This window comes from Cynoglossus semilaevis, chromosome 14 (assembly GCF_000523025.1).
Source record: "Cynoglossus semilaevis isolate Cse_v1.0 chromosome 14, Cse_v1.0, whole genome shotgun sequence".
Taxonomy (NCBI): Eukaryota; Metazoa; Chordata; class Actinopteri; order Pleuronectiformes; family Cynoglossidae; genus Cynoglossus; species Cynoglossus semilaevis.
Window position 1 is genome coordinate 25,976,518 of NC_024320.1, and position 11,637 is coordinate 25,988,154.

The window sequence follows — 11,637 nt, forward strand, 5'->3', positions numbered from 1 at the left end:
GGTAGACCTCGATTGGATGGTTTTTCTGCAGAGTCAGCACCAGAGAAAATGCAGTGGTGCTGAAGATCTGTCGAGGAGCAAAGTTCACGCCATCGTTCACCTGGAAGTGGAAGCCGCCGGTGAAGGCACCTGCAGAAGAAGAACCAACGCAGGAGTCAGACAAGGTGGAGCCTTGGAGCCACCAGTAGGAGTTCAAGCCCGGAGCTCACCACTGTGGACAAACAGCAGCCGTCCACTCTGTACGTGAGCCTGGGTGAAGTTCAGAATGTGCCTGGAAGGGGCGCTCTTCAGGGCCAGGTGGCCGTTGCTCGGGGGCGTGACGACAAACTGCAGCAGCTCAGACGCAGTGTCCGCGTCTTCAGCGCTTAAAACATCTGCGGTGATTTCTGTCACTGAACCGGCCGCGACCTGAGGGAACAGGAAGGACGGACACAGGACTTCCTGTCAATCGGTCTGAGAGAAGGTCAAGACGTCCTGCACCTTCTTCTTACCTTCAGACCTCGGTTGGCCGTGACGACAGGAGTCTGGTCGTTGACCGGTGCCACGCTGATGTTGATGGTACACGGCAGGCTGTGTTTGCTGGTTTCTGTCTGATTGGCCACCAGGGTGAAGTTGTCTCTGTGTGTCTCGCTGCCGTCATGGACGTAGGAGATGAAGTGACGTTCTACCTGGAGATGAAGGGGGCAGGAACCTGATGAGCGATGATCAGAGAGGGACTGGGACATTCTCTGACACAGAGTGTGTGGAGCGGAACCTCAGTGTGTGTGAAGGCAGCGATGGCCATCCCTGGGATCCGGCTGTGCTCCAGGTGTCCGTGTCGGGGTGGAACCAGGACTTGGTAGAGGAAGTTCACGTCTGAGAAGTGATGACTGGTGACCTTGATGAGGTCAGTGGTTAGAGGCGCAGCAGAGCCTTCATCCAGGGTCAACTCAGACACCTGCAGAGTCGTCAGGTTAGTATCACTGACCCTTCGACCCTGGAGCGGGTCACTGAGTCTCCCCTGTGCAGTCTACGGTAAAAGCTAACGTGTAACCAGCCGTGTTACAGGCTCTGTTCGGAAAAAGTGAAGAAAAAAAAACACCTGGACACCTGAGGCCCATTTTTAAATTTAGTGGGTGGGGCTTATATTCAGCTGCGCTCAATAGTCTGGAACGTTCTCTGAGACGTTCACTACATGTAATGACATGTTGTACCTGAAGAGGGACAAGTTTTGGAATGATGTCAATCTCCAGCACGATGGGTCCAACCTCAGTCATGCCGTTGGTCGCCTCCAACAGAACGGAGTCATTTCTGCCTCCAGCAGCCCGCTGATGGTAGATGATCAATCCCTGGTTCACGTCACTCTGGGTGAAGGAGCTCGTCTGCTCGGGGTCAAAGGTCTGCAAAAGAAGAGGACTGAAATGCAGCTGTCTGTGAAACAGAAGTAGGGGGCGCCACTGTCATACACCCAGGGAGCGTTGGTTCCTCCTCAACTTCATCAACACAACCTCCACTGAGCTTCAAAATAAAACAATGTCCACCTGACAGTACGACCTATGCGTCAATTCTGGTGACAGCAGGTCAGAGGTCAAACAGCCAGGTCACGTGGTTGATTTTCACCATGGACGAGGACAGAGTCAAATACTGTTGTTTGTTGTTTCCTTTTTTTACGCCCCTTCATGGCTGAATCCCCTGGTTTTACAGGGTTTCAACACAACACTGACACCCAGTGGAAAATCAGGGTAAGTGTGTGACAAACCACGGCTGAAGACAGAGGTGCTGTCCAGCAGTAATGGACCGGAAATGACTGCAGACATGGTTGTACCTGTGGGTGTCGCTGTTTCCCATTGATAGTCTGCTGCTCATGGACAGGGGGGGTCTTTTGAAGAAAGCCCAGAGATGGGGGGTTGAGGACAGTGAAGGTGACGTCTGGGGGCCGGCTGTCTTCATGGACCACCTGAAAAACAACGTGACTAGAACACACTGTGACGTCATGGTTTGGTGGAATGAATAAATATGGTTTCTGACCTCTAAATTCACTCTAGTGACGGAGACATTTTGTCCCTCTTCCACGACCACCGGGTGGTTCGTGAGGACCGTCGGGGGCCTCTGGTGACTCTCCAGGTAGATTTTAATCGGAACTGCGATGTCCAGACGAACCTCGCTCCTCCTCCTTCTGCCCCGTTGCCCAGCGGTGCTCTTCTCGTTTGCCTTTGCTGTAACGTTGAAACAATCCGAGAGTTCGTAGCTGCCGTCGTGGTGATACGACAGACGCTCTGTCTCTAGATCCCACTGGGTGAACGTTGAAACTCCACTCGCCTGATTGGCCGGGTCACAGTCACCGTCCATTAGGCACAGGACACCGTGTTGAGGCGGGAGGAAGACTTGGAACGTCACTTCCTGTGGATCGCGGATGTCGAGGTTGGTAAGGACGCTGAGGCTAGCAGACGTGACGTTTGTGTTCCCGCCTCGTTGGACCATGAGACCGGTGTTGTTTTCCACGTGAAGATAAGGATCCTGGGCCATGACCTGTGTCATCAAATAAATGAGACGATCTCAACTGGGTCTGTCCAATAAAATCACTTATCTGGACATCAGCTCCGTCCACTACACTAGTATACCAGGTGAGAGGTCAACGTGGGTGACCCTAGGCTGAACACAGTACACGTGTTGTATGATGTAGTGGACCCCTATCAGCCCGGTGTCCTCAGGTTTGACACATTTGGTCAAAACTATAACTACAGTGATGTCAGAGACTTTCAGCCTCTGGTTCTGAATCTTTCTTTCTACATAGAGTTCTTCCAGAACTAGAAATGGGTTTGATAGAGAAGAAAGAAAAGATCTCACCTCAAACAGAGTAGACACATAATGTTTCCCATCGCTTATAAAAAGCACAAACCGTCCATAGCTGACTCCTCCGTGGACAAACAGCACCTTGTTCTAAGAGAAAAACAGTTGATGCTTCAAACCATAGAAATCTCCACATCTTCCATCACATGGTCTTATTTCTCACTGGCCTCAGGTTATACACCACCCCCAGGTAGACGGCGAAACCTTTATCCCCAACAGTCGTTAGCGAGCTTCATATTGCTATTAGCTAGTTTGCTATAATCACTTGTGAGCAGCTAAATTGGGAACAAAAATCACCACCAAAAAGTTCGTTACCAAATGACTGATGGAAACTTTCACTTCAGTTCTACTAATTTGATGAGAGATGGTGTGACTTCTACTTCACACTCTAATCTAATCTAATCTAATCTAATCTAATCTAATCTAATCTAATCTCACTGGGAAATATTTAGTTCATTACACACTTCTGACCACCAGGGAACTTCTAATCTAATCTAATCTAATCTCACTGAGAAATATGTCGAAGTCGAACTGACCTGCTGGATGTCCCTCTGTGTGAACTGGTACAGTTTGTGACTGGGGTCACTGCTCAGCACCACGTCGCCCATGGGAATCCCCCTTCGAGTGTATACCAGGGCGCCGTCGTCAAAGTCCGAGTCTTCGTCCTTGTAGCGGAGGTCATTCAGCGTCAGCAGCCTCTGACCGTCCCGGGTCACGTTGAAGACTTTGTCCACCACCCTCTCAGGTCGGTGGTCGTTGACCAGCTGCACGGAGACGTTAAAGCTACGTTCACCTCCGGTACTTTCTTCCTGTTTACCAGTGTGTACCAGAATCTGAAATTTGAAATGGTCCTGTGTGGTTTCACTGTCGTCATGAACGTACATCAGTCTCTCCTGTGAAATGTCCCAGTTTGTGAAAAGGACCACGTTGTGATTAACGGACGAGGAGTTGGACAGGTTGACCCTCCTCAGCTGTCCATGCTGTGGACTCTTTGTCACCGTGTACTGGACCTCACGGCCAGCTGCAGTGTACGTGAACAGGAAGTCTTTGGTGAGGATTCGACTGCCCCCCTCCAGGACCGTGAGCCCCTTGTTGACCACAGTGACATCAGTGGAACCATTTTTAATGTTGACCCTGAAGTCATGACTGGAAGAAACGGCTTGTGACGAAAAGACCTGAAAGCTGAACATGTCTCTGGTGTGGACGTGTACTCTGTGGTACAGCGCGTACTTCAGCAAACCATCGGTGATGTTCTTCTGGCTGAAGGTTGAGTTCTTCACTAGAACTTTGTTTTGAAGGAGGAGTTGACCTTTCTTTGGTAGGGTCAGGAGTCGGAAGTAGATGTCGCTCTCCTGGAGTTTGACACCTTTGGAGATGGCCTGGAGGTTCTCAGAGGTCACGACAACGGCCGCAACGCTGTTGACCTCCACCTTACTTCTTGTGACCTTGAAGCGAATCCAGTGAACCGCAACGGGAACACTGAGCTCCGCTGTAGCCACAGCGTTGATGCTGATGTGACATTTGAAGTGATCGCTGACGTTCCTGTGACTCTGAAGGCCGAAGTAAGTGCTGAAGTAACGGATGCGTTCTTTTTCTAACAGTTTCTGGGAGAAGGACGTCGTGACTTTCCATTCTCCACTTGAGTGCAGCCTCTGAAGTTGGCCGTATCGTGGCGACTCCGTTATATCAAAGACAACGTCCGCCGTCTGATCTGCCAAGTTTACTTCCACGGCCAGATGGTCAGTAGTGATGACCGAAGCCTGGCCCTGGTTCACCTCCAGACCTGTGTTGTTCACCACTTTGTACTCAAGTGGAACCGCTACGATCCGCAGAACCACCGTGTTGCTTGACTGCAAAAATCAAAAAAAGATGAAAATAAGACCAGAGCGAGTCCAGATAAAAGGAAAAAAAAAAGAATTCAGAGGTTCTGACCCCGACATCACAGGAACTCTAACAGTCACTGCTGTGACCACACACACTCCTGTACCTACAGAGTCACTTTGTCCTTGTCTTACCTTCTGTCCATCACTGACCCTCAGCAGCAGCCTGGTGGTGGAGACGCCACTGTGGACAAAGACGATCTTCCCCTCCTCCAGATCACGTTGGGTGAACAAGTTTATCGCCCTAAAAACAACTACAATGTTTATTCTTTGTTCTACTGGTTCGGCGACAGACCGGACCACAGGACCAGTACTAGCACCAAGACCTTGATTATGTCTAAACGCATGAATGACATGTCTTTATTTTCAACTTTTTTTTTTTAAGTAGGAAGTAGGACTGACCTCCGGGGGAAATCATTGTGCTCAAGGTGTCCTGCTTCAGTGATGATGTCACCCAGAGAGCTGAAGACCAGCTCTGTAGGACTGCTGTCGGGGTCCGACACTTTCAAGACATCGGTCGTCAACTAGGAACAACAGGAGTGTATCAGAACCGCCAGCCGAGCCCGGGACCTTCAGATGTTCTGCTGCGTTCTTACCTGTCGTTTGGACGTCTGTGGGAGTGTGAAGACATCTCCCCGTGGGAGACTGAGCTCAGGGCCGTCATTAACAGGAGTGACTGTGATATCAAAGCGCTGCAGATGTTTGACCTTCAGAAAGCCAGGTATCTGCTTCCTGCTGCTGACAGAAACTGAGAACACGAAGAAGTCACTGGGTTCCTCCGAGCCCCCGTGAACGTACATCACCCGGCCCTGCCAAAGGTCAAGCATGCTAAAAGTCCCGTTCTTGTCCTGGGTTCCCGCAGTGGCGTTCCTCTCTCGTGCCTTATCCAGGTCGGCGTCAGAGTCTGGACTGAGGTCCATCAGGAGCCGGCCATAAACTGGACGCTTCTCAATGTGAAACTTGAACTGGGAAGGATGGATTCCTAGTTTGCGAAAATTTAGATTTACCTGCAAATTTTTAAGGTCGGTAAGATAACGATGACAACAACAACAACAACAACAACAACAACAACAACAACAACAATAATGAGTGAATTACCTTGATGTGTTTGGGCTCCAGTGGAGCTCGTCCTCCCTCGTCCACCTCCAGTTTTCCGAGCAGCAGAAAGTTTGGGATCCTTTTATTTGTAATATTTGGTTTTGCGGTTGTGGCCTGAATCTGTGGAGTCCTCGTTGGACCACTAGGGGTTGTCATTATCTGGACGTGTGCTGCTCCACAGCCCACAGTGATGTCCTTTGTGATGAGAGCTTGGGGAAGTCCTTTACTTTGACTGTTTACTTTGATGTCTCGGAGACAACCTTTAAAGGACCCCCCTGCTGGTGACAGGGTAGAACGCAGACCAACTCTCCTAGCCTCTCCGTGTGCCTTCTCATCCAACCCTCCTAAAAAAAGAGCACCTTTGAGGTGGACAACCTGCGGCTCCAGACCTAGATCGGCCTTGATCGACTCCTGATCCACCTTCAGTCGGATGCTGTAGGGCAGCAGATGTAGCTGGACGGCGTACCAGGTGGAGCTCCTGCGTACATTTGTTGGAGAGCGCAGCTCCACCTTACTCCCCTCCGCATTTCCTACCGTTGCCACCAGGTGGCCATTTACAATCTCTACTGCAAGGAACTCTCCCTGGTTGCCAGAGGTGTACAGGACCACGCCGTCTTCTTCCTTTGAAGATGGGTGAAGCTCACACTCAAACACTCTCTCCTGTGGAAACTCCCACGGTGGGAGCGACAGGAAGGATTTGGGCCCAGAGAAACTGACGGGATCGAGTTCTGTTGCAGAAAATTGGGAGTCACAACCCGTCGATACCTGGTGGACACTTTTGAAGCCAAAGTACGGCCTGAGACTTGAAAGCAGGTTATGTTCATTAAACACCACTTCATCCACACAACCTCGAAACCCAGCGGTGGAGGCGTGAAGGTAGGGGTACTTCAGAGCAGCTGCCCCACCGATAAAAAGCCCATCAAGGACACCGAGTTCCCGATCTGGACCTGGCATGCTCAGGCTGGTGTGGAACTGTTGGTCCAGAGTCATGGTTAGGTTGTGTCCGTCATGGTTCAACTGCACAATATGCCACTTCCTGTCACATGGTTTTATTCCTTCTTCAAAACGCAGTGAATGTTCACCTGAGCCCAGGTCCAGACGGACCTGAGGGGAAACAAAGGTGAAAACCAGGTGACACACAAACTATGAAGTACATCTACAGAAAAAACACCTGCAGGTGTTTGACAGACTCCGCTCAACTACTTCATGAAGGAACTTGTTGTGCCAGTGGGTTTGATTTTTTTCTCTTTGAATTTGACAGCAGTCTTTCCCAGCTCTCCTCAGGACAGTAACCCACAGTAACACATTCCAGAGAGTTCTAAAGGTGGAGCGCCCTCACAAACATCACACCTGCTACATTTCTGAAAGAATCCAAAAGTCTAAACCTCATTCTACTTCTGCGTCGGTGTAGCTTCGTCGGTGTAGTTGCGTCGGTGTAGCTGTGTCGGTGTAGCTGCGTCGGTGTAGCGACCTCCGGTGTAGCTGCCTACGGTGTAGCTGCCTACGGTGTAGCGACCTACGGTGGAGCGACCTCCGGTGTAGCGCCCTACGGTGTAGCTGCCTACAGCGTAGCTGCGTCGGGGTAGCGACCTCCGGTGTAGCGACCTACGGTGTAGCGGCCTATGGTGTAGCGATCTACGGTGTAGCGACCTCCGGTGTAGCTGCCTACGGTGTAGCTGCCTACGGTGTAGCGACCTACGGTGGAGCGACCTCCGGTGTAGCGCCCTACGGTGTAGCTGCCTACAGCGTAGCTGCGTGGAAACAGGAAACCTCAAAGGACAGCACAAAAAGATGGAGTTCAAAATGAAAACATACATTTGAATTATTTTTACATAGAAAAAAATCAAAATTAAAAAAACGATGGAACTATGAAAGTTTTGTTGGAAGTTCTTTTGACCAGGCACGCTGGCAGTTCTGCTTTTGTTAGTGGATGCTAAGAGCGATCTAGGCTAATATGTCCTGACCGTTTTGTCAATGCGTCTGTTATCGGAATTCAATTAATGACCACTAATGTATCAAAGAGCAGGTCAACCTGAAATGTTCTGCTGCTAATTAGTCTGAGACAGAAGAATCTTTGAAACTAATCAGAAAACGAACACCGTGACACAAAAATCACATTTACTTTCAATTAAAATACTATGATTCCCAGAGAACGTTTACAAAAAAATAATTCCTATTAGCAAATGGCTAATGCTAATTTGCAGCTACATGGATACAATGTCCGATGAAACCACAAAAAACAAACAAACGTTATTTTAGCTAGGTGCTAACATAACTTGTTCTTCTTTTTCTTTCGGTAATAACAACTTGTGTTAATATGCTAGCAAAGATATTGAAACAAATGTGAGGGTTGACATAGAGCTAACACACGTTAGCATAGTTTGCTGTTGTGCGGTGTTGTTTGTTTTTTACATTTCGTTGTTTGTTTGTTTTACAGCGTGAAAGTGTAAAAACGCCGAGTCTGCGGGTTGTCTGTGATCGCTGCACGTCTGTTCACCTGATTCTAATCTGCCTGTCTGTGCTTCGAGTCAAGACTGGATTATTATTAATCTGCCAACACCGCTTCACTTGTCTCTGGTACAATAAACCAGTGTCAGAACAGGGGGCGCTGATCAAGGCAGCAAATCATTCCTTTATGTTTTATTTAAAGTGTCATTACGTTTGTTTTCAGGGTTTCACCTGGTCGTTCACCTGGTCGTTCACCTGGTCGTTCACCTGGTCGTTCACCTGGTCGTTCACCTGGTCGTTCACCTGGTCGTTCACCTGGTCGTTCACCTGGTCGTTCACCTGGTCGTTCACCTGGTCGTTCACCTGGTCGTTCACCTGGTCGTTCACCTGGTCGTTCACCTGGTCGTTCACCTGGTCGTTCACCTGGTCAGCTTGACCGGCTGGTTGGCTACTGAACACTTTCTTAGTTAAATCAAAGTTAAAATCACATCAATAATAAAACAACGATTTTTTTAAAACTGCAAATGTGTAAAACTGTAGCGCATGTTTTCTAAATTTGATCAAAACAAACAAGGTATCTGTAACGTTAATGAATTTAAAAGTACAAATTCTAAAGAATGTTAACATGGTCTGTGTTGAATCTGAGTGATGTTCCTCCTCCTCCTCCTCCTCCTACCTCCATAGACTGGTGACATCAGCAGCAGCAGCAGCAGCGGAGACAGATCCACCAAACTGTGTCCCATTGTCACTCAGGCCTTTTTTATTTTGGTTTTTCTGCAGCAACATCAGCTTCTCGTTTCCCTCCAGTCAGAGTTCTGTTTTCTGGCTCCGCACTGACAGTGTGTGGAAACGAGCTGCACCTGAGCTGAAGGGAGGGAGGGAGGTGTAGCTCCACCCACTGACCGTGCCTGCCGCTGTGCAGCTTAATGACACATTTTAACCACCTGAGGGAGCTGTTGACACACGTTTAGAAACATAAATGATACAGGACACGTTTTTAGGTACGCAATGTAGTAAACGGTCTTTATATAATTGTTTAGGAAGCACTGAAAGCAATGCATTGTGGGTCTTTAGTAGCCTGTACATCCAGATTTTGAGAAAAGATTCATTACAGAAAATTTCGTAAAATGTTCTTTGACTGATTTGATATGAAACCTGCACCAAAAGATAGAATTCTGAAAAATAATTTTACAAAAATGGTCATCAAAATTTGACCTAAAATGGCACTAAAACTTCAGATTTTTCTGAAAAGATTTAATACAAAAAAATTCTAAAAATGTTTTGTAAAAGTCCTGATTTGATGAGAAACCTGCAACAAAAGATAGAATTCTGAAAAATAATTTTACAAAAATGTTTGTCAAAAATCTACCATATTTGACCTAAAATGCCAGTAAAACTTCAGACAAAAGATTTAATACAAAAAATCTCTAAAAATGTTCTTTGACTGCCCTGATTTGATGAGAAACGTGTGCCAAAAGATAAAATTCTGAAAAATAATTTTACAAAAATGTTTGTCAAAAGTTTACCAAATTTGACCATAAATGGCACTAAAACTTTAGATTTTGCCAAAAGATTTAATTAAAAAAATTCTAAATTTTTTCTCTAAATGCCCTGCTTTGCTGAGAAAAATGCATGAAAAGGTAAAATTCTGAAAAATAATTTCACAAAAATGTTCGTCAGAATAAGGCACTAAAACTTCAGATTAATTTGATGAGAAACATGTAGGCAAAGATAAAATTTTGCAAATTAATTTAAAAAAATAGTCAAAATTTATTAGAATTTTGCCATTAAATGAAAAAAATTCAGATTTTGACGATTTAATACAAAAAAAATCAAAATGCTATAATTTGACGAGAGACGTGCAAAAAGGATAACATTTTGAAAAAAAAGTTTTTCATCAAAATTATTCACCAAAAATTAGATAAAATTTTCATTTTGACAAAAACTTCCAAAAAAATTTCTCAAAATGCCCTTACTACATGGGAAACATGCAGAAAAACAAAATTGTGCTATAAAATTCAGATAAATATGAATTTTATGGCAAAATCCTAATTTAGCATGTAAATATTGTCATATGTTGAACAATTATTATGAAATTTCTTATCATTTCTTTTCTGAATGTTTCTTAATAAATTAGAGCATTTAAGAATGTTTTTATATTTATTTAGGTGTTTCATTTTTACATTTTTTAGTGAATAAATGTCTCTTTGTCAGTGTTCATTGTGAAATGGTCACATTTAATGGTTGAAACCTGTCATTGTATATACATCTATAAAAAAGACCTCAGGTACAGGTTATGACATTCTACTGCTAATACATACATTATTATCATTATTATTAAATAATAAAGTTTTTGTCCGATGTTAAAGTTACATATCATAGTTTACAAAATAGGATCAAAGAGAACAAAGCCATTATGAATGTCTGAAAAAGAAAATGCTAAACTCCTACACGTGTCTTTATTATTTCTTCATGAAATTGAAAAACAACACATCAATCATCCTGTTGAATAACATAATATGAATCATTGATCCTGGCTACAGAAATGGAAGCTGCAAAAAAAAAAAATAATATTTTTTTGTTTTTCACTTGTAAAGGCAACCAACGTTTTGGAAAAGCAAACCTCTTTCATATCATTTTGTGTATTTTACAGCACAAAGAACAAAATATAACAGATGTCAAATTTCTTTACAAAACAAGTACAGTAAAAAAAAAAAAATTGGGCAAAATTTTTCAAGTCTCAAAATCCACTTAATTCTTCTTCTTTTTTTTTTTTTTTTTTTTAACAATCCAGGTCCTTGTTTTTTTCTCCAGTCGCTGAAAGCACGGTGTAAAGCTAAGTGTCTACAGAAGCCAGACTACTGTTAACCAAAGTGTTAGTCCTCGTATCGAAAAAAGGGAAAAGACTGGTGTCAGTTTCAGATTCAGTGACTGGAGGAGAAGCAGAGTCAGAGTCCGATCGCGTCGACCGTGTCGTTCACCAAGGGAGGCTACAGGGTTCCTCGAAGTTCCTTCAAACATTTGATTCTAGAGACCAATATGATGCTGCGCATACACACACACACAAACACACACCCACACACACACACACCCTGACGCACATCAGACTGGCTTCACATACACATTTCTCTGTGGGTTTTGAACCCATGACCACGGCAGACACAGACCTCAGGAAACTCAACCTGGGGGGGGGGGGGGGGTGACAGGTGTGTGGTTTTTATTTTCCTCTGTTGGTCAGAAGAATCTTCTCAGTCCGATGGGAAAAAACTTCAAACCAAATATTTCAAGTCTGCTGTAGCTCATCCAGGCCACAAGGGGGCAATGTATGTTTGTCGTTGCTCCTGTTAGTAATGATGGTAAAGTTGGTAACGTTTTCTTTTTC

At 45.5% G+C, this 11,637-nt stretch overlaps 1 protein-coding gene across 1 annotated transcript in view; it reads right to left on the reverse strand.

Annotated features, from left to right (window-relative positions):
* Positions 1-8,937, reverse strand: part of LOC103390324 (chondroitin sulfate proteoglycan 4-like) — a 16,132-nt gene extending 7,195 nt beyond the window's left edge. The window contains exons 1-17 of the mRNA XM_025062068.1: positions 8,932-8,937; positions 8,487-8,717; positions 8,305-8,381; positions 7,417-7,558; positions 5,808-6,950; positions 5,306-5,716; positions 5,112-5,233; positions 4,845-4,953; positions 3,366-4,679; positions 2,827-2,919; positions 2,008-2,508; positions 1,805-1,936; positions 1,194-1,379; positions 755-937; positions 492-668; positions 210-408; positions 1-129 (exon numbers count right to left, since the gene is read on the reverse strand). Of these exons, the coding sequence (XP_024917836.1) occupies positions 1-129; positions 210-408; positions 492-668; positions 755-937; positions 1,194-1,379; positions 1,805-1,936; positions 2,008-2,508; positions 2,827-2,919; positions 3,366-4,679; positions 4,845-4,953; positions 5,112-5,233; positions 5,306-5,716; positions 5,808-6,950; positions 7,417-7,558; positions 8,305-8,381; positions 8,487-8,717; positions 8,932-8,937 (5,155 nt within the window). The remainder of the gene's footprint in view (positions 130-209; positions 409-491; positions 669-754; positions 938-1,193; positions 1,380-1,804; positions 1,937-2,007; positions 2,509-2,826; positions 2,920-3,365; positions 4,680-4,844; positions 4,954-5,111; positions 5,234-5,305; positions 5,717-5,807; positions 6,951-7,416; positions 7,559-8,304; positions 8,382-8,486; positions 8,718-8,931) is intronic.
* Between the last annotated feature and the right edge of the window lie 2,700 nt (positions 8,938-11,637).